Source organism: Pogona vitticeps, chromosome 1 (genome assembly GCF_051106095.1).
Source record: "Pogona vitticeps strain Pit_001003342236 chromosome 1, PviZW2.1, whole genome shotgun sequence".
Lineage (NCBI taxonomy): Eukaryota > Metazoa > Chordata > Lepidosauria > Squamata > Agamidae > Pogona > Pogona vitticeps.
Window position 1 is genome coordinate 341,050,742 of NC_135783.1, and position 22,255 is coordinate 341,072,996.

The 22,255-nt window shown below is 41.2% G+C and overlaps 1 protein-coding gene across 1 annotated transcript in view; it reads left to right on the forward strand.

The window, feature by feature from the left end:
* The window catches only part of TNFAIP2 (TNF alpha induced protein 2), a 31,080-nt gene that overhangs the window by 5,589 nt on the left and 3,236 nt on the right, over positions 1-22,255 (forward strand). Inside the window, exons 2-11 of the mRNA XM_072986703.2 lie at positions 4,260-4,647; positions 6,248-6,887; positions 9,807-9,921; positions 12,312-12,434; positions 13,766-13,866; positions 13,967-14,065; positions 14,608-14,734; positions 15,806-15,928; positions 19,480-19,635; positions 21,577-21,698. Coding sequence (XP_072842804.2) covers positions 4,275-4,647; positions 6,248-6,887; positions 9,807-9,921; positions 12,312-12,434; positions 13,766-13,866; positions 13,967-14,065; positions 14,608-14,734; positions 15,806-15,928; positions 19,480-19,635; positions 21,577-21,698 — 1,979 coding nt within the window. The 5' untranslated portion in view covers positions 4,260-4,274. The remainder of the gene's footprint in view (positions 1-4,259; positions 4,648-6,247; positions 6,888-9,806; positions 9,922-12,311; positions 12,435-13,765; positions 13,867-13,966; positions 14,066-14,607; positions 14,735-15,805; positions 15,929-19,479; positions 19,636-21,576; positions 21,699-22,255) is intronic.

The window sequence follows — 22,255 nt, forward strand, 5'->3', positions numbered from 1 at the left end:
ACCAGAGGGGCAAAGCTATGTAGAACATTTCACAACTCGGACTAATATATAACCTTCTTTCCCCACTGATGATTCAAACCATCTCATCAGTTTGACTAGAAGGATTGGTCAGTACGGATTACAGTCAAGTCAGCAATCCGTAGGCGTAATTAATAGACTTTGTCCACTTCCCTAAATTTCTGCTGATACCCTTAAGAAGCTTGCTGATCCGTAAAGGTCTGTGTTACCACCCAACCCTTGTAGGTTAGGGACCAATATTAAGGTAGTGAATCCACCTTTGCACTTTTTACATTCCAACTTGCTCTGGCCCAGTGAATGACATTCTCCACCCAGCCAGCCATAGGCATCATAATCTGTAAATTAAGGCAATACAGTACTGTGCATCTGATGAAGAAGGCTGTGATCCATAAATTTTTCTGCTGGAAAAAAAATTGTTCATCTTTAGGATATTTGCTTCGATAGTCTGGTTCAGCTACCCTTCCCACCCCTATCCTGTACACTGGAAATTTATTGCTAGGCTTGGCTTAGCAAAAACTTTGTTCTCTGTCTCTGAACAAAACCACTTGGATTGCATAAGGGGAAATTTTGGAGGGGGAGGGATAGTGGAGATAAGGCAGGAGTGTTACAGGCAAAAGGAAAACACCCATAAAATTGAAAGGCAAATCATTCTGAAGAATACACATTCTTATATCATGTAGACCTGTAATATTCTACATGTCTACCCATTGTGTCAATTTGGACTTAGCCATGGATAATTGTCTAGCTATAGGATAGCAATGACTATTTGTAAACTAACAAGGTGTTTTTTTACCTGTTGATCTTGATTTAAAACAAACCCGCCCACCCTGCTTTAAAAGGGTCCATGGAGAAATCAATATAAAATAAATAAAAAATCTAGTTAAAATACATACCAAGGCGACTCTTCTCCCTACAAACAAAAAAGTGTAACCAGTATGGAAATTCTAGAATGCAGTTTTGAGAAAGGAAGCACTTTAAATCATACATCCCTTTCCCATACTTCTTTGGGTACATTTTAAACACGGGAGTGGCACAATTAGAAAACCATTGTTTCTGGGCTGTAATTAGTGCCAAATTAAGAGATGTATCCCTCTCTTGGGATGCATGACTGTCAAAGGTTTCCATTTCCTTGTCACCATGAAAATAAACAGTGCTGTCCTTCTGCCCCTTCAGTCTTATTTTGAATCACGTCTGGTGATAGTTCTGACCATAAGTGACACCAGTGTTTCTGATTCATACTTTTGGCTCATGGAACTGTATAATATCGTCACCTCAGTCAGAATACTCTAAAGAATAAAGCTGGATCTCACCTAAAATTAGTAGCAAAAGTTCTTTTGGCATAAGTGCAGTCAGCTTGACATTCATTGTTGTTTTTTGTGTGGATTTACACCCAGAGACATCACGTGTTTGTAGAGAAAACTCAAAAGATCTTCCTGTCACTTTGTGCAGCATGGGATTGAGAATAACAAATGGTCACCAGAATTATTGCTGCATGAGAGTGCAGCAGTGTTCTTGTGCTGGCAGAGCAATTTGATATTCTGTGAGGCAATTCCAAAAATGAGGCCAACCCAATAAATCATAACTTTGAAACTGGATTTTGGATTAATGCACAGTTATAGCAGGCAATCTGCTCTTGCTCTGTGTTGAAGTTAGGGAAGTTTGGGCAAAAGGTTTCCAAGTTTGATTTTTTTAAAAATAAAGTGGTCCCCCTCCCCCATGCAGAAACAAGTGACCCTAAAACATCAAAAAACAGTCCTGACAATAGCTTTGTGTTTGGGTGAAAAGTGCTTAACTGGTGAAAAAAAGGAGTTAGTTTCTGGGATTTCCCCTTGCTTGATATCAGTTTGTGAATGTCAATGAGCACAAAAGGATATTCTGTAGACCATAGGTTCCCAAAGTAGTCTATATGGACCCCCAGGGGTCTATTTTGACTTGCAGGGAGAAAAAAATGGGGGTGCACGAGATGTAAATGGGTATCTATGTGAGCAGATCCCATTAGGCAGATCATAATAAATATTTAGGCAATCCGTAATTACACCAAACACAGATTCTGTGTACATAATATTTCATAATATTATTTAATTAGGTACTATGTACTATCTGTATTGTGGTCTGCTACATTCATGTGTAAGTTCGTAAAATTATTGGTAAAATTTTATGGCAAATGTCGGTGTGTTGTAAATGGGATCAACGACGTTTTGTCATTTCTCATTACTGAGCTATAAGGGCACACACATCGATAGGCAGGGGATGTGTTTTCTACGGAAAACAAATAAGTCGGCAAGTGGTCTACGGGGCAAAAAAGTTTGGGAGCCTATGCGTAACCATCTTGATTGCTGCCACTGGTGTTGTCAATATTCAGGCTGTCCTTTGCTATGTAAAGCTTGCCATCCTTTTTTTCCTACTATCAATGTGGGCACAATATTTTGCAGCAATATTGGACCATTTTTCTTTAATTTTGGATATAGCATCCCACATTCATAAATCAGAGGTTGTCTGAAGAATTGAATTCAATTCACGGTTGTTTTTAGGACCTGGTTGAGTTTCTTTCTCAACTGCAGAACAAACCCTTCTCTCTATAATTATTGTTTGTGTTTGTGAAGATCTAGAAGACGTGAGCCATCCTCAGACATCTATAAATGTCAGTCACAGAAAAATAAAATGGAGAAATGATTACAAAGAAGAATGCTAGAGAGAGGCATAATCAGGGACAGTGTTTCCTAGCCTAGTGCCCACCAACATGTTAGACTTACCAAGTCATCGTCCCCAGCTGCCTCTGATCTTCTGGCTAGGGGGATGGGAAACGTAGTGAAACACATCCAAATAGCTTAGAAAAGGTTGATGTGTTGGATTTCAGCAGATACAGAAGCAGAGAAGATGACCTCAAGGATTGTTCAGGTGGACTCCTCTCCTGCTTCCAGGCCCATTTGCGGGGAAAAGCCTGTTAATTTTTCTATGTTCATATAAATTCTTCTTATTATTTTATCAATTTCATTTTGACCTAAGCTGCCTTAGCCTCTAAATAGCTGTGATAATAATTGAATTTACAACTGAAATCCTTATATCTATTTTTTAAAAAGGTGTGAAACAGCTCGTGAGATGTAATATTTCTTTTTTAAAATTCAGATTTTTTTTCTCCAGGGAGATTAAATCACAGTTATGTGGAACATGTGCAGTCTTAATAATTCTGTATCATAAATTAGCCCGGGGGGGGGAAATAAAGGGAAATCAATGGAGTTTTTCCCTCTAAAACTCCTCCAGCATGGAGGATTGTAAAAGTAGTTTTTCGAAAAAGTAACTTTTGAAAACTCCACAGAAAAGAAAGAAAGCCTGATAGTTTACGCTTCTTCTACTTGGTTCATGTTGGAAAGATTTATGCCATGAATGAAACATGTAGCTTTTGTTGACATATAAACTTTGTGATATGAATGATGTGGTTAAGTGTGACTGAGCAGGTAGGATTAGTTGTCATGCACATACGTATGTGTTGTGCAGCCTTTGAACAACATAAACAGGGAGGGCTATTGAGAAATCTATCAGCTTCCAAAGGAAAAAGTTGTAGTCAAAGTTAACCCTTCAGTGCAAAAAGAAAAAAAATCCATGTGAAAAAATATGAGCTACACGTTCAGATCTGAACCCTGGTCTTAGATGTATTTTTACTGTATCATTTATGTGAGAATTACTATGTCAGATTTAAAAATAAATAAAAACAATGCAGTCCCCATTATCCCTGAACAATGCCTTGTTGTCTGGAGATGATGGAATATGAAGTTTAAAATGATCAGGATAGATCCGAATTTTGGAAGGCTGGCAGTTTTACTTCCACTAAAAACGGCATTAAAAAGCATGGCCTGAGGGTTGTTTTGTTTTTTTTAATTAATTGGGTCACCTTTAAAAAAAAAAAAAAGTTAATATAACTGATCAGTCAACACAGACTGCAATCTTAGTTGCGTTTTTGCCAAAGAATATGCCCACTGAACTCCATAGAACTTGTCTCTGATTAAAGATGATGAGGAAACCGGTATAACCGTGAGTCCCCGTTAGAATATGGAATCTATAAGTGGCTATATATCATTATTTAAGCCTTAATGTGAGGGGGGAGCCTTTTGCAGATTATTGAGCCAACTTGTGGTATTGCTTTCCTTAATTAATTTTTCCTCTGTTCCTCTACTGCATTATTTGTCTTGTTGTTTACTGAGTATGGATCCCAGCGCTTGATATGTTCTTAATACGATTTGCAGGCTCAGAGAACGAAGATGATAAAAGCAATGCCCTTCTTCTACAGCAGCCCTCCAAAAGCTCCCCCAAAACCCAAAGGAAAGGGCAAGAAGGCCGTCAAGTCCTCATCATCCTCTGAATCAGACGTGGACTCTGTGTCGCTCGAATCCTCAACAGAAGAGGTTCAAACCAAAGGCAACCGGCAGACCGGAGAGGGCCGACGAGATTCGGCTCCTGCAGGCTCTCCTTTGGAAACCGACAGAACAGGCTCTCCTTGCAGCCCGGAGGAAAAGAAGCAGAAATGGCTAGGGAAAAAAATTGCCCACGCCCTCTTTGACATGGCAGGTGTGAAGAGCAAAGAGAAAAACAAAGAGAAGGACCTTCTAAAGGAAGAGAGCCGGCCAGTTACAGGTACGGTGGGAGGATACAGAAGGAGAGCCTGTCCCAGTTCAGAATTTGGGAAATTACTTTTTGAAAGCAACGTTAACATCTGATTTTCACTTCTACTTTTTACAGCGTTTGAAAAGTAACCCATTGTTGTTATTTGTTACAGCGGTGTCCAGATCCCTTGTTCTTTATCATTCCATGACTTTTTAGTTTTCCATTAGCTTTCTGCAGTAAAAACTGTAAAATTGATGTGAATGGTATATAAAAGGTGAGCCAAATGTTTCTAAGAATGCCTTAGAAGCAATTTTTGAAATTAACTAGATGTTACTCTGTCCACCAGTTAGTTTCTTCTGGTCATGTAGAACTTCTTTCTACTCTGTTTACCTGGTGAAGTAACTCATTGTGGGTAACTTACGTATAACTCGTTACTCGCAAGATCTGATGGGGTGAACTTGCTGACTAAGTCCTCCTCTGACTAAGATCATAGAATCGAGTTGGTGCAGATCTTGTAGGCCATCTGATCTAATCCCTTGTTCTTTCCAGGAAGTCTGTGACCGAGTCCAACCTCTGCTTCTAGGTCTCTACCCAGTGAGAATCCAATTTCCTTCTAAGTAATTAGTCCCATTGACAAAGTCTTTACCATCAAGACATTTCTTCTAGTATCCAACTGAAATCTGTTGTTACGTGTCATCGAGGTACCTCCAACTCATGGCAACCCTATGAATGAGCATTCTCGAAAATGTCCTGTCCTCAGCTGCCCTGATCAGCTGTTGCAGACTCAAGCCCATGGTCTCTTTTAGGAAGTCCGTCCATCTCATACTGTATTTGGTCTTCTTCTTTTCCTGCTGCCTTCAGTCTTTCCCAGCATTATTGTCTCTTCTTGGGAATCCTGCCTTCTCATGATGTGCCCAAAGTAAGACAGGCTCAGTTTCAGCATTTTTGCCTCCAGAGATAATCCAGGCTTGATTTGATCCAGGACCCATTTGTTTGTCTTTCTGGTAGTCCAGGGTATCTAAATTCTCAATTTCTCTACTGTGCCTCACTGACAGGGGCTGGACTTGATGACCCATTGAGTCTCTTCCAGCTCTGCAATTCTAAGATTAAGATTAAGAGAAACAAATAAACCCAAGCTATTATCTTTATTAGGACTGGCTTAAATGTCATCAAATAAAGAGTTTGAGTTGTTCTTTGGCCTGGATATGAAACAATATAACAGCCTGGATATGGCCTGGATATGAAACAATATAATGGGGGGGAGCATTTCTAGAGACAAACCTAAGCAACTGCTCAATCCTCTTATCAGTTACTCGTCCATGTCCTTCCACCTTCAAAGATAGATAACGACTTGGAAGAAGGCCTTCTTTGTGGTGACTCCTTGGTTCTAAAATTCCCTAACCAAGGACGTTTGTCTATTGCTATCATTACACACTTTTATGTGCTAGGGTAAGTCTTGTCTTCCTGTTTCACTTGTGATTTTAGTAACATTTCCATACCCCCTGCAGCAGAGGGGTATAATATGAATGAATGAATGAATGAATGAATGAATGAATGAATGAATGAATGAATGAATGAATACTATTTTGATTGCTATTGTATTGAGGACCGATATCTTTTGTTTTAACAGCTGATCAAATCAGAGAACTAATTAAGCATCAAAAATTTGCTGAAGCCAGTCAGCATCTCCTTCTCATGGAAAAGGTATATAACTGTGACCCGGATGACAAAAATGAAGAGAAAAAGATGGATGATCAGAATGAAATGGAAGATCTCTTTGGACTTTTAAAGCAAGAGGTCCTTGCCATCATACAGTCCTCTATCACCTTAGCGCTATCTCAGCCGGAATTGTTGCAGAATGCAATCAGAGCACTTACGGAGCAGGTGGAGGAGGATGAGAGATTTGGATTGAAAGAAAAAACATGCGAAACAGCTGTGTGTTCCCACCCCAGAAACTGGAAAGAGGCCTGGAGGACTGCAGTGGAAGTATCTGTAACTAAGCGAATGACAGTGCTTCCATCTGTTGGGAATGAGAGCATCTCTACCGCAGCTCACAGCTTCTTGCACATGGGGAAGACTATGAAAGAGGATCTGGTCACAGTGGTGCAATCCATTAAACCTCATTACCCTGATGATTTTCAAGTTTGCAGCACTTACGCCAAGTTCTACCACCACTGCTTCTCCTCTCAGCTGGAGATGATTGCTCAGTTTGAGCTGGGCAACCAGGACACCTATCTCCTCCTCACATGGGTACAGGATATTTATCCCAAGTAAGTAGAAGTCTTTTGCCCTGCCTCTGTGTCTTGCTCAAAGTTTAGTTAAGCAGACTGGGGGATTTTGGGAGTTGTAGTCCGGAAAAGTAACTTTTCCAAGCTCTTGTATTACTGCAGATCTTGCCAGCTAAGAAGGGTGAGTCTACACATAGCATGGCTCAGTTCTTTGAACTAGGTGATAATCGGCTCTCTCCCATTTCAACAATACCACAAAACATCTGCCTCAAACAAACACAGTAGTCAGACTAGAGGCAGGTTTAGTCTTCATCCAGAGCACGTGGCAAGGTGCTAGTAAAGTGGCCAAGAACTGCACTGGTGCAATAGCTGGCCGCGGTCTCCTGCCACATAAGGTCTTTCAAGTGCCCTCGGCCTTGTTAGAGATTCCTTGTTTAACTTCCTTTCTAGGAGAGTCGGGGTGGTGTACTGCTGGTTATGGGTCTCCTAATTTCATCTTACCGGTAATTGGTGGTCCTCCAGATATGATTAGACTGCAACTTCATCAGCTTTCACAACAAGCTGTCCATGTTCAGGGTGGTGGGAATTGCTGGAAAGCCACAGGTTCCTGACCCCTGACCTATGCTGACAATCAATAGCTCTTCTATGTTTTAAGGTGTAATGCTGTAACCAAGTGGAACAGATTTGTCTGTCCCTGACAGGAGCACAGCCTATGTTAAATCATCTCAATCTGTTCGTCCATCTAGCCTAGGGTCTCCAGATAAATGGGTACCAAAAAGAGATCATAGAAAGACAAAAAAGAGGACAGAGGAGGACGTATTGAATGTTTCATTTGAATTGTTCCGGATTAAATCAATACAATTTTATTACAATAGCTGACAATAAATGTCTCTTGGTGAGCTGACCAAGAAACAGTCATGTTAAAAAATAAAAATAAATTCAATGGAGGCTTCTTTTCAAAATACACCAAAAAGCATTATTTAAACAGTCAATTTTACCCGAACCCACCCCAGCCTGGCTGTGGGATCCCCCGGCCGCTTGCACTCTGCACAGGCTCAGAGGCAACCTTGCTAATCTGGACGCCCAAACAAGGCTCCGGCGCAGGCAGGGGGAAAGCGGCGCAGGGCAAAACCAAAAGAGGCAGCTTCCCTTCCCCCGAGGGTCATAAGTTCAAGGCTGGGGAGTGTGGGAGTTGGAGTCCCCAAAAGGGACTTTGAACACACACAGTCCGGGCGTTCGCCTTCCCATCAATGTGCTCGGGCACTGCTTGCTCCTGCCTGGCTTGGCGGGCAGTGCTCCACTCGTACTGCCTTTCTGGGCTCCACATGGGCTGGGCGGGCATGGCGGATCACCGAGCAGCCGCTGCAGTGGCGGGAGGGGGCGAGGGCTGCGCTCCAGCGCTGGCGGCAGGTAACAGGGGGCAGGGAAACACAGGGGAAAGGAGGGGGTCCTTCCACCTCTGCCCCTCCCATCCAAAATTATAACAAAAAATATACAAAAGCCTGACATTTTAAAGGTTTTTATCTTTGCCTGCCAGACGGAGGACCTAAGGCTAAAAAGGAGGACATGTCCTTTTTTTGCCTGACGTCTGGCAACCCTAATCTAGCCCCATTATTGCTCGTTGGCAGCAACTCTCCAACATAGCAAACAGTTTTATCCCCTTAACTGAAGAAGCCAACAATTGAAATTGGGACCTTCTGGTTCTTAAGCATGTTCTCAGTTACTGACCTACAGCTCTTTCCACCAAAAGGAAAAATAATATAAGAGGTCCCATTCTTAAAAATTAGGTAGACGCCTTGTATTGAACAGATCATTGCTCCATTTAGCCCAGTATCATTGACACTGAGTGGTAGCCGCTCTCCAGTATTTCAGGCAGCCTTCATTCCCAGTCCTTCTGGGACACCACAGGGCTTATACATGGGACCTTCTGCTTGTAGAGCATGTTCTCTGCCACTGAGTTATGCCTTCATCCTTGGTAAATATCATTGAACTGGATGGACAGAAAGCCTGAGAATTAGGTTTTGAGTGTTCCAGTGATTATTCTGTGTTATGTTGATGTACATTTGAATTATTGAGGATGAAAATGATTCTGACTATTCTGATTCTAATGGGAGTCATTATGCCAAGCCTGACAGTTTCATGGCACATTTGAAAATTTGCAAACTTAAGCTTGCCACACTTCAATGGCTGTTTCAGCAACCAGAACAACAGCAAGATATGGGTACTCAAAACCATCTCTCTCTCTCTCTCTCTCTCTCTCTCTCTCTCTCTCTCTCTCTCTCTCTCTCTCTCTCTCTCTCTCTCTCTCTCTCTCTCTCTCTCTCTCTCTCTCTCTCTCTCTCACACACACACACACACACACACACACACACACACACACACACACACACACACACACACACACACACACACACACACACACACACACACACACACGGCATTAGAAAAGTTGTGGTTGCCATCTCCTTCAACTGACCTCTGTCAGATTTCTTGCTATTGAAAACCAATTCTATCTAGCTGTTTTTAAAATTCCTTTTAAATCTTTTTCCCACCACAGTTTTAACAGCTAATGCAAAACACTGGGTTTGAATTCCCTTGAAAGAATTTGCCAGTGTCAACTATTTGTTTTAAGTCTGTGAACAGTACTGTCAAATGCTGGAAATAAGATCTGGGTGGTTCTTGCATTGGATATTCTTCTGGTTTTACAGTTAGCTTACTTCCCCATCTGCTTTCGGTTAGGGATTTGGGAAACAGGAATAAGAATGTCGAAGAAGTATAAAGCAGGGGTGAATAACTGTGGGATGCCAGAGTTCTCCTTCAGCTGAACAACATTTTGTCCTGTAATTCCCATCATGTTCTACCCTACATAGACAAACAGTGAGGGGTAAAGCCACAATTACACATTGTGGTTGTTGGTGATAATCTTGAACCAAATTGTGATCTTCTTCTGGGCCATTTCAGCAAAATCAGACAGCACCCTGTCTTAGAGAAAGTACTGGACAGCACCATTCTTGAAGGCCTCTTGCCATCCATACAGATCAAACAACTTGAAGCCACGTACCAGGCTAATGAAGTGGTAAGAGCCTTATTTGTTTTTTGCACCTCAGTGTTGCCATTTTTGTCGTCGTTCTCAAATGTGAGTTTACCTATTAGTCCCATCAAGTGACTTTTCACAATATTTATAAGAGATTCATGTAAATGTAATGGAACAAAGACGTCTCGTGGTCCTTAGTTGAAAGCTAAACACAAATTTAATCTAGTTTACATTTTGGAATGTACATGAAAGAGGATTTCTCTCACTTGAGGCCCAGATTCATCATCTGCTCTCCTAGAGCAAATGAGGGAACCCCTCAGTGCACACTGCCATTTAAATTTCCCAGAATGCCCTGGAACAATGAAACACACCACTATAGTGGCTGTTGGTCAGGATAGCTATGTATTATAACCTCTAGCAGAGGCAGCATGCCTCTCAAGGTTGTTTATTTTGTGGGACACAAACAGGTAGGTAATATTTTCTTTATGTCCTTCTGAACCTCACAAAGGCACCTGGTTGGACCTTATGGGGGAAGAATGCTAGTCTAGAGCCAATAGGCTTCCTCATTACTTCTTATGGAGAGGTTTTGATTTTGATCTGAAGCTGGGTGTTCATATCCCTGATGAAACATTTGCTTATTCTTAATGGAAGGTTCTGTTTGAGGGTCAGAGATCAACATGCAGGAGGCCTCAGATCCAATCCAATCACATGTGATGTTTTAAAAAAAACAGTGTATCCAGCAGCAAATCCTCTTCCTGGGCTTCAGATGGACTGATGCCTGTTGTAGCAGACAATAGTGGACCAGACAGATGAATTTCATATGTTTAATGCAGATTATCCCCACAGTGTTCTTTTAGCATGATTCTGCTGTATTAGGCAAAGCTTAAGCACCAGTAAGTGTGTTGAGGATTGTAGCCTGTATGTTTATGTAGAAGCAATCCTACTGAGGGGATTCCCAGTGTGGTGTAGTGGCTAGAATGACAGACTAGGACTCTGGAGAACAGGGTTCAAATCCCCATTTAGCCATGGAAACTCGGTGTGTGCAGAAGTGGTAAAACCACTCCTTAAATATTTCACTTACCTTTTAAGCCCTCTTAGGGTTGCTAAGTCTGCTCCAACTTGACAGCACAGAACACGCACAATCCTATTGAAGTGACTCCTGATTTGCCATTTTTCTCATAGGCTTTTGCTTCTCCTTCTTGAAACCAATGTTTCTACAGTACTTCTAAAAGCAAAAGTCTTTTGACAGATGCCAAATGTAAGGAAGGAGAAGACTCTGAAATGATTTTGGGAAGTACCAGGATTGTGCAAGTTTATGGACAAATCTTGCACAACCCCCATTTCAGCTCCAGAAGAAGTGTTTGAGATTTGCCAACTTTCTCGCAGCCACACAGGAACGTCTTCCAAATAAGGATGTCCAAAGGGCATCTCAGAACATTCTTTGTTAATTTTTCTCTCTCTCTCAGCAATAACAAATAGATGTTAATAGCTTGGGGGACAGGGCTTGTGGCCTGCTATCTTTCTACCCCTCCTTTCAATCTGAGATTTTCCACAGCTATAAAACCAAACAATAAAGAAAAGAAGAGATAAGAAAAATAAAATCAGAAGGAAGGATAAACCAAAGCTCAGCCAATTAAAACAACAGATAAAAAAGCATGAGCAGCAAAAAAGCAAACAGGTCTCAAACCCACAATTATGCTGCTTTTTATATGAAACTATAAGCAAATAAAACATGGCCTAGCAATGACCTCATGACTGAAACTTAATAAAATAGCTGCTGGATGAGAAAAAGGATGTTCCCTCAAAGGGGCACCATCGCCACTGGTAAAATGTCGTATCCATGTTTACCACTTTTCTAAGCTTTGTAATGCACTTGGGCATCTGGAGGAGAAACTCTGAAGCTGAACTTGCTAATGGGACAGTTTCATATGACAGCAAGTGATAGAAACTAGTTAAAAGGTATAGAGCATGAACTGCATCATCCCAGTTCATAAAGGTGGCAGCACAGATGATGATGATGCGCTCCTTCCTGCCTCCTCTGGCTCAGTCAGCCACTCAGGTGCTATCTTCCGGCACCTCCTCGACGGATCTTCAGATCCCGGCAAGAGTTCAGGCTTCTCTGCCCCACCCTCTTGGCTGATCTGCCACTCAGATGAAAGGGCGGGGCAGAGAAGTCTGTGCTCTTGCCCATGACTGGGAGATCAGCTGAGGAGTTGGGAAAAGCAAGCAAGCTGGGCCTGGTGAGTGGCTGTTTGAACCAGAGGAGGCAGGAAGGGGAGCAGTAGCCCTAGTGCTGCCTGCCACCTTGATGAACTGGGACAAACTGGGACAAACTAGGATGATCTGGTTCATGGAGTTGAAACCTGGGACCTCTGGCATGCAGGACAGCCACTAATCTATATTGTGGGGCTTTCTCTCCTTATCTTAAAAAGGATTCTGTTAAACATTGGCTGGCCGAGTGTCTCAAAGTCGAAGCGGCAAAGTGGATGCAAAGGTCGGAACCAGAGAAACTCAATGGTCATTTCCACAGTGAACTGCCAATAGATGTCATACAGGTAACAAAATGTACTATTTATTTATTTAGTATCATTTGCAGGCCACCTTTTTCCCCAGGGATGCGACCCAAGGGGGCTCACATTGTTAAAAAAAAGTAATACTAAAAAAAAAAAAACAGAAGCAGTTAAATTAAACTACAAAAATAATTTTTAAAAAATCAATTGAGGAATTTAAAATGTTGACAGCAAACTTAGAAAAGCAAAAAAAAAAGAGAGGGAAAAAGCATCAGGGACTGAGTTATGATTATTAAAAGCCTGCCTAACGAGGTGGGTGTTCAGCTGTTGGTGAAAGGATAAAAAGGCGAGGGCCGACCTAACCTTCAGAGGGAGGGCATTCAGCAGTCTGGGAGCGACCACAGAGAAGGCTTCCTCTCCTGTCCCCATCAGACCTGCCTGTGATGGCAATGGCATTAAGATAAGGGCTCCTCTGAAGATCTTAAGGGCCAGGAAGGCTTATACCAGTGGTGCCTCAACTTACAAACATCCCAACTTATGACCCTTTCGAGTTACGACCATCTTCTGGAACCAAATAAGTTCGTAAGTTGAGGCACCACTGTACTAGTTATACGGACTCAGTTTGCCTGCTTTATATGCCACATGTGTGTGGGTATATGGAGCTGTTTGAGTCTTAAAAAAAAAACTTTGGCCAGAATCCTATTCATTTTTGCCATGGGCATAAACTGGCTGCAGAGCCAGAAGTTGGGAGTTCAATTCCCCGCCGTGCCTCCTTGACAGGAACTGGACTCTCAGTCATCCATAGGGTCCCTTCAAGCTGCATACATTGTTCTTTTGTTTTGGGTATTTATGGAAGAGGATATTTGCTATTTCCTTGCACAGGGGGAAACCCCATTACTATCAGTAGACTGATCTCTTGCTTTGTCCACTGAGCAGTTACATTCCACATTTGCTAATAAGATTCTGCTCATTCTTGTTTAATTCACAAGCTCTCTAAATACCTATGGAAAGTCACTTAATGTGGCACAAAAACTTAGTAAAAATATTTTGAATTAAAAATAAGCACAGACCCTTTTTCTTACCAAAAAAAAAGTTAATTAAAATGTCTCCATTTATTGCAGGTATTTAAGATGTTAAAAACATTTTTCTTTTCTTCATAAAAATCTTACACCTTTTTCCTTGGAATTACTTCACTCTCTCCACTGCCCTGCTTTTTTTTAAACTGATGTCATTATGCAGAAGTCATTATTTCTGGGTAGATCAAGATCAAGAACTTGACTTCAGTATTAGACGCGATGATAATAACATTCAGAGAATGTTGTGTTGGGGTATGAAAGGCTAAAGGCGCTGACTCTTTGGTGTTTTTTGTGTTTCAGGTGATCTACGGTGCTCGAAAACGTGCTGAAGCCATTACACTGGAGCTGGGCAAACAACTTTCAGCCTTGCTTTTGATAGAACTCTCAGCCTTTCTGCAAAGGTAGGAAGGAGAACAAGCGGATGCCAGAAATGAATTGGAAAATTGTGTTGGGCCATGCAGTCTTGCTAATTGTTATTTCTCACTTGCACCGTATTTTTAGGTACAAGAAAGAACTGGACATTTTCATTAAGGAGAACAAGCAGCGTCGATATTTTGAGGCCACAATCATTGCAAACCTTAACAGTTGCTTGAGTTTTCGGTAAGGCCCAGTGGTATTCGTGATGATTTCCCAAAACATAATGTGGAAGCTTCATGAGGGTGGACCAGCTCCTCCCTGCAGCCCTCTAAAGAGTGGGCTGAACAGCCCATGTAGTCAGTGTCATAGTATTATTTTCTACTTTATTGTTTTGGAGTTTTGTGGGATGATGTTCCATGGTGTTTTGGAAGCTGCTGGAAGCAGTGGAGCCTCGTGGCAGAGTGATTAAACTACAGTACCGCACCAAAACTCTGCTTATGACATGGGTTCAATCCCAGGTAGATGGCTGAAGGTTCACACAGTCTTCCAGCCTTCCAAAGTCAGTACAGTGAGTAGCCAACTTGCTCTGTGTATGTGTTCACGCGCGCAACATGTAGCCTACATAATTAAATTGTATACTGCCCAGAGAGTGCTTTAAGTGCTATGGGGAGCTATATAAGCAACATGCTTTGCTTTTAGCTTTTGCTTTGCATAGAGCAGGGATTGGTTGTTAAAAGAACTGAAGAACAAACAAAATCGTTGTGTATTTCTTGTTGCTCTTTCAGCATCTTCACAGAAGAAAACGCAACATCAGAACAAAATGATACCAAAATGAAGATTTTTACCACACTTGATGAAATCCAGAAAACTGGATTTGATGTGCTCCTTCAAGACTTGTTTCAGCAGATACAGGTAATTCTAATGATAGGCTAAATTTGTGCAAGATATTTTGCTACTTGAGACAAAGAAATGGGATGGCACACAAGCCCCCTCACCGCACCTATGAAAGTGGAGAGTCTGCTCTAAGTTCAGCGCTGATAATGAAAACGTATTTTCCACCACATCTTAGGACAGCTGACTAGACTAGCAGACACAAGAGATGCAGCTTTATCTCCTGAGAATGAGGGAATGATTTGGGGTTGAAAAGGAATACAGTGGTGCCTCGCTAGATGATTGCCTTGCGGGACAAAAAAACCACAAGACGATTGTTTTTTGTGATCACTATGGTGCCTCACAAGACTTTTTTTTCTATGACCATGCTTCGTGAGACTTTTTTTTTTTAGACCGATGCTTCGCAAGACTTTCTTTTTAAACTGATGCATAGGGAACCTCGCAAGACGATTTTTTCACAAGACAACGATTTTCACAGAATGAATTAAAGTCGTCTTGCGAGGCACCACTGTAGCTAGGAAGTGGCAATTTTTGCAACTGATGCCACCAGTGCTCTCACCATCTGCTTCTTGAAGTGGCTGCCCCACTTGGTCAAAGTCATGCTTAATGAAAATTCACAAATGTCAAAACTATGCCTTCCAAAAAGACACTGATTGGTGAGATAAAAGAAGTGAATGGAAGGAAGATTTTAAAAACATCGCTAATTGCCTCAAAATGTCATTGAACAATGATATAAAATATGTATAAATTATAATGAATAAGGGGCTGTAGAAAATCAACCTTGTCTTCCCTTCTCTACTGCCAGCCATATGCTGTAATGGACGGAGCCTGGCAAGAAAAAAGTTTGTGCTGATTCATTGTGGGGTTCCTCCCCCCAATTGTGAATCATACAATATAGATCATATTTTTTATTACTTTGGATTCTTTAGTTTGATATGTATGCGACAGTAAGAATGTTAGGGAGGGAGGGATATGTGAGAACTTGCTTTCCAAAAGCTTTGATTGATTGATTGATTGATTGATTGATTGATTGATTGATTGATTGATTGATTGATTGATTGATTGATTGATTGATTGATTGATCTTTCCTAGCCTCTTTTTAAAACATTTACCCAGAAGAAATGGCTCTCCTGTTCTGGCATCATGGATGAAATCATTGCAGTCACTAGCCACCATGTTTCTACATTCAAGTTTCTCAAAGAGCCTCTATATCAGGTAAGCTGATGCAGCACATTGTAAAAAAAAGAAAGGCATTTGTGCTTTTCATACCCAGTACTTTGTGACATACTAGACGTTATTTCTCTGAAAAAGATGCCTCAGCAAGCAGATGGGGAAGTTAAGCCAATGTTTACCTTCCAGTGGCTCAGTCACAAAACCAAAGCATGTTAAATGCAAGATCCATGGGTGAAGAAAATCACATTCTGTGGCAAACAGCTCCCTTGCCGTTTGAGGGAGCAATTCTTCCAAATATGTGCTAAGTGTATCTTCTAGGTTGACCCCAGATTCTGTTTGCATCAATGCCAGCAGATGGAGACAGTTGTTGATAAGAAAGCTGGGTGAAAAAAGTTGTTGCCTTCCATAGCATGGAGCCACATTTTCTTTCTCTCTCTGTCATCCCTGGTCAGAGAGGTATATAGCTAGGTCAGAGAGAGAGTGGTCTAATACAACCAGATAGGCGGGATAGAAATAAAATAAATAAATAAATAAATAAATAAATAAATAAATATATATATATATATATATAAATAGCTTATTTCTGAACCACTGCAAAAGCCTGCAAACAATTTCTTTACCAGAGGGAGAGATAGGGTAAGTGTACATACCGTACACCTAGATCTCTCTGAAATAACCACTGCTTTTCTCCCTTGTTGGGTCAAATGCAAATGTCACAAACCCTACATGTCATGGCCCCTGCAGACTGCTTTCAGCAGCAAATGGTGGCATTTTGTTTTGAGGAAATTTAATGCTTATAAGGTTCTTAGTGCAAGGGTACCACTTTCTTGGTTCTGAAGGGTGGTTTTCTAAATGGACACTGGAAGCACAATAAACTTTGTAAAGATGTTAAATTTTAAATCAAACAACAACAAAAACCCTAATAATAAAAAAATCAACCCAAATTAGATGCTTTAATTAATCATGTGCCATCAAGTCAATTCTGAATTATGGCAATCCTTTCCAGGATTTTCCAGGCATAGAGTACTTAGAGGTGGTTTATCACTCCCTCTTTCTGGGGGCATCCAGGGGCATTGCGGAGAATCAGACTGCAAAACCTCTGCAAGTAGAGCCAGCCTGTGTGGCCTTGGGCAAGCTGTATAGTCCCAGAGTACCCCAGAAGGGGATGGTAATACACATCTGAGTATTCTCTACCTGGGAAACCCTGAAAAGGGGTTATCATAAGTCAAAATTGAGTTGATGACATATGCTGCTGCTGATGATGATTATGATAATGATGATATACAAGTATATATTGTGGGATGGGGACACAGACAAGATTAATATAGGCACAGAGAAAGAAATGTCAAAGTGATCATGGCAAGTAATGAACATTGAAAAGTACAGATTACTTATATCCTGGTCATAAACAGAATGATTAATTAATTGCACAGATGAGCATCAGCTTGTCTTTGTAGTGCATGGATGCTGAACGAGGAAATGTCTAGTTTTCTTCTGAATCCACCTTTGATTAAGGGGTTAAGGTAAATAACTTTGTATCCAAGATCGTAAAGAAGACATCTTATTAATATCTGCCATGAGATTAAAAGGCTTGATCTTTGAGGCTTTCAGGCACACACCACAATTTGTGCATCTAACATATTTCAGAGAAAAGCTGGCAGGCTGGGAAAGGGGAACGGAAACCACCCCTCCAATCATCCGGCTTCTCCACTTTGAATCAACCTTCCAATCATCTGTTTTTTATGTTAGCAGCAGTCACCATTCTCAGATATAGATATTTTTACTGATAATTTTGTGTGGCTCAAAGAGAGCTCCTCAGCCGTCCCTTCCTGAGCTAGGAATGTGATGAACTGACACCAATATCTGCTTTAGGGACAAAGCAGATTGTCTCAGCCAGGGGTGGTCAGCTGTCAAGCCTTTTCAAGCTCCCATAAGAGATATCTCCTCCAACGTGAGATCAAAAAGCCAACTCCCCCTTTTTCCCCCTTCTCTTGTGGTTTTGTGCAAAATGCCTCTAGCATCTTTTCCCTTTCTGAAGAGCACACACATGTGTGCACGTTCACACACAGAGCAAGTGCAAAACGACGGGCTCACAAAGATGTGGGCAACCCATCTGTCGTGCTTCTGCTTTTTAACAGTCCATGCGATAAAGAAACAGTTTTCTAAGTTTTAAATTTTGTGCATTGCAAAGATCAGTTTGCAAGTGCGCAAATTCTCTCTTGAGACAGATAGAAACAAAACGTAATGTGTCCTATTGCAGGGATCAGAAGACTGAATGAGCTTTTTTGATTGAGGATGAACCAGGTGTCCTTGGTTCAGCCCAGTCAGCTGTTTGCCTTTCATTTGTATTTGTATTTCATTTGTATTCCATCTTGTGTTCTTGACATTTTCATATTCAAAAATCTAAGCAAGGGATGAGGCTGAACCTCCTTGAGTCCCCTTCCAGTTTCATCACTGGAGTAATTTCCCATCCTGTTGGTATTCTGACATTTAATATCTGTTCCAAAAAGCCAATGTAAACTCACAAGAGAAAGCCATTGCTCTGGATTTCCTACTTTTGTGTTCTTAAAATAATCCGTGAAGTTATTTGTCTCAGCTAACTGTGGAGCAGCCGGAACTTGCTCATAGGGCGAGTTATTGTTGCTACTGAATATTTATTCCCATTTACGATTACAGTCATCCTAATCTTCTTAATGTATATTATTTCTGTCACTTCCCAAACAACCTTACAATAAGCTGTTTTACAATCCAATTACAGTAGTTATTTGAATTTCCCAACTTTATCCTAATTTGAGACAGCTAGGCTGAGACTGGTTTCATTTCATTCCTGCTTATAGACATATGTGGAAAATTAGTTTTGTGTATGAAAATTCCCAAAACACCTAAGCCATCGTAACTACATGAGTCACTCCAGGTAGAAGATTTGGAATGTTCTATTAATTAAGAATAACCTGCAAACATAATTTCTGTAGTAGAGCACATCCTTTGCATGCAGAGGTCCCAGATTCACTCTTTGGCATTTCCAGTAAATACCAGAAAGCCACTGCCAATAAGCCTAGATCATGGATGGGCAATTTCCAGATACCTTGGGTGGTACATGCCCCCTCCTGAACCCTGGGGTGCCCCAACAACTCCTGAGTCCCATTACTCCATCTGAATGGATTTTTTTAAACTGAAAGTGGCCAATTTTAAAATTTGCAACATTTATTTTTTCATTTATTTTTAAATTTGTCTGATCCAGGAGTTTTCCAAATCCTGCCACTTTGGGCTGTAGCTATTCTTATTTAGTTGCCCTTCTTTCCATCTGCCATGCATTCTGACCCTTCTCACAACCAGTATGAAGCTCCACACAGATTATTCCTGAGAATCTGTAGCCCTGGACAGAAAGAAATGCTCTTCCTGTCTCCTCCCATTCGTCTGGATTATCTCGCTAAAGGCTATAGAAACCACTTGGCCATAAGAGAAACCTGTAGAGTGTGTTTAGAAAGTAATGGATGTGGTATTTTTACAGCTCTTGACAATATAGGTGGTTAGTTTGTTTTCTGCCACACATCCGATCTCAGAGGATTAAGAGCTTGCTTCTTCTGTTACAGGCTATCATGGAGAAAATTCACCTCCATTTGGTCCAAGAACATATCACCAGGCTCCTGAAGAAGAAGGTCAGTTTGAAGGCTGCCAAACTGCAGAACAGTTTGGCTGAGCTCATCCAGAAGAATGCCTCCACTCTGCAGACTTTCTGCATGCAGAACGTAAGTCTCTTTGCTCACATGGCTTCTGCCTTGCAAAGCAATATTCTGTAGCAAGGGTAGCATATAGTCCAAGGGTTCCTACTCAGGGAGAAGTTCATACGTGGATAGATGGCCCTCTCACATTCCCAACCAATGTGTTTCTGAGGCTGGTAGGACGGAGCGAGGGGCCTTCTTTTAAGATATCAAAACCTGGGCAGTCTCGTGTCGGGGAACACATTCTCTCAAACAGCCAGATCCCAAGTCTCATGGACCTTCATAGGTTATAGCCAGAACTCTGAATAGTTCCCCAAAAGAGACTGACAGCTTGCTGATTAAACTGTGTTGCCTACACCCAAGAGGAAGATACTAGCGAGCTGCGCAGAAACCCATAGTTTTTAAAGACTCGGCTGAAATCTTCACCAATACCATGCTAGGCCCTAACATTTCGTTACATATATTATGGAACCCACTTACATATGACATTTTTCTCAGAAGAACAATTGTTTTCACATGGTACTTTCCCAACTTTTTTTAAAAAAATTATTGTACAGAACTCTTTCCACAAGGGTGTCTCTTTACACGTTCGTGACAATTCTGGGGCCTGTCCTAGCAAGCACATTTGTCACAAAAAGGCTGCTGGTCAAGTTTATGTTGCTTTGTCATTGCTTGCTTGAAATGAGAAGGAACTTTCGTAGATTCCTCGAGGCAAGTTCAGGGGTGAATTGGGCAAACAGTCATGATGACTCATTTTTCCTATTGTGTAAGTTTTTATAATCTTCTAGCAGAGCTTAAGTAAGCTCTGAAACATAGCATGCAAATCACTGCTTTGTAAACCATTTGCAATTAAAAATTAATTGAGGGACACTGAGGTGTGAGGGCCACAATAGACAGTCCACATATCATTAGAAGCAGAACTCCCTTAAGAGGAAAAGCATGCCTGTTTCTTCCAACTAGAATGTGCCTCAATTTCTATTTGGTGAGTTAGCCTGCTTTTTTTGTTTTGCAATTGGCCATTGGAAGGTTAGCAAGGCTTTATTTTCATGCCTGACTTCTGAGGCATGCAGCTCTAGAACATTTGTGTGGCAGAAGGGATAACACTGTAATAGGAAGAAATACATTTTCCCCTAATTTATCAGGCAAAACCAAATAAAAAAAATAAAAAATAATTAAAAATCAAAAATGTTGTGCCACCTCAAGGATTTAACCTTTATATTTTAATGTGAGCTTTTGTGGACAAGTCTGAAGGGGTGGACTTGTTCACGAAAGCTCACATTTAAATACAGCAGTTAGTCTTCCAGATGCCACAACGTTTTTGTCTTCTGTATTTTTTTTTTGCTTTGTTTTGTTTTTGCCTGACATGCTAGCACAGACCGACACATTTTTCCCTACCTGTGTGATCTGACTTTGAGTCTGCTTATAACAAACATTTAAATTATAACTCCCAAAAATTCCTGAACATGGCCATAGTAGGCAGGAAGATTCCTGGAATACAGTCCAGAAAATTAATGTTTACAAAATCTGCCTTGCAATGAATCAGATGATTTACCATATTTTTCTGTGTATAAGACTATACTTTTGTCTAAAATCTTTAGACTAAAAATTGAGGGTCATCTTATACACGGAATAACCTGAGGAGAGAACAAAAACAAATAGAGGGGAAAGCAGGGATCAAAGCGATTCTGCAGCGCTTTTATCCCTTTCCCCCAACACTTGCTAAGCCCCACTTAGATTTCTTAATTTCGGATTAGAAAAGGGGGGCGTCTTATACACAGAAAAATATGGTAGTCCATCTAGGGTATCTACAGTGATGTACGGCAAAGTTCTTGCTTGCCATCTGCTATATGCGCCTTTTACCTAGAAATACCATCTGCACACACAAAGCATGTGGATTTGTGGAGGGATGGAGAATTTTCATGGATTTGCCTGCTGAATGGTTTAATGTCATTGTTTTTGTCTTGGTAGGGGTCCAGTGCTACCTGGCTGAATTCTGCACTCCCAAGCCTAGCCGAAATTATCAAGCTCCAAGATATGAGCGCAATTATGTTTGAAGTTGGTGTACTTGTTAACAACTATCCCGACATTAGGTAAGAGGAAAAACCCATCAGCATCAGGTGACTAGAAAGTATGAAGCTACTGCTGGTGGTGCACTAGCCTTAAGTCAATGTGCCACTATCTATACCATGTGATACACAGAGTACGGCGCACTCTAACACTGCAACTCAGCTGGCAGATCAAGGCACCAGGCAGACAAAATTGTTATATAGGGTTTGACACAATGTCTGATTAAGAGTAGTGCTCCACTGTAGACTTCCAGCTTTTCTGTGCACACACTGTGTTCTTTCATTGGAGTGGGAAGTGGAGGTACAACCCAGCCATGACTGAAGTTCTAATCACCTGATTCTGTTTATGGGAAAGAACATGCCACACATAGCATTTTGCAAGAATTGCTATTGTAAGTTACAATTCCAGTCATCCTTAACTGACATTAAGAGGTACTGATTGCTGCGAGTCCTCTAGGTTATTACTGGCAACATTAGTCACGGGAAATAAAAGTGCTTTCATGACGACATTGCGGTGCTAGATCTAAACTCCCTCAACAAGAAGTACCTGTTTCCTTTATCCTTGAGCTCTCTGCAAGTAT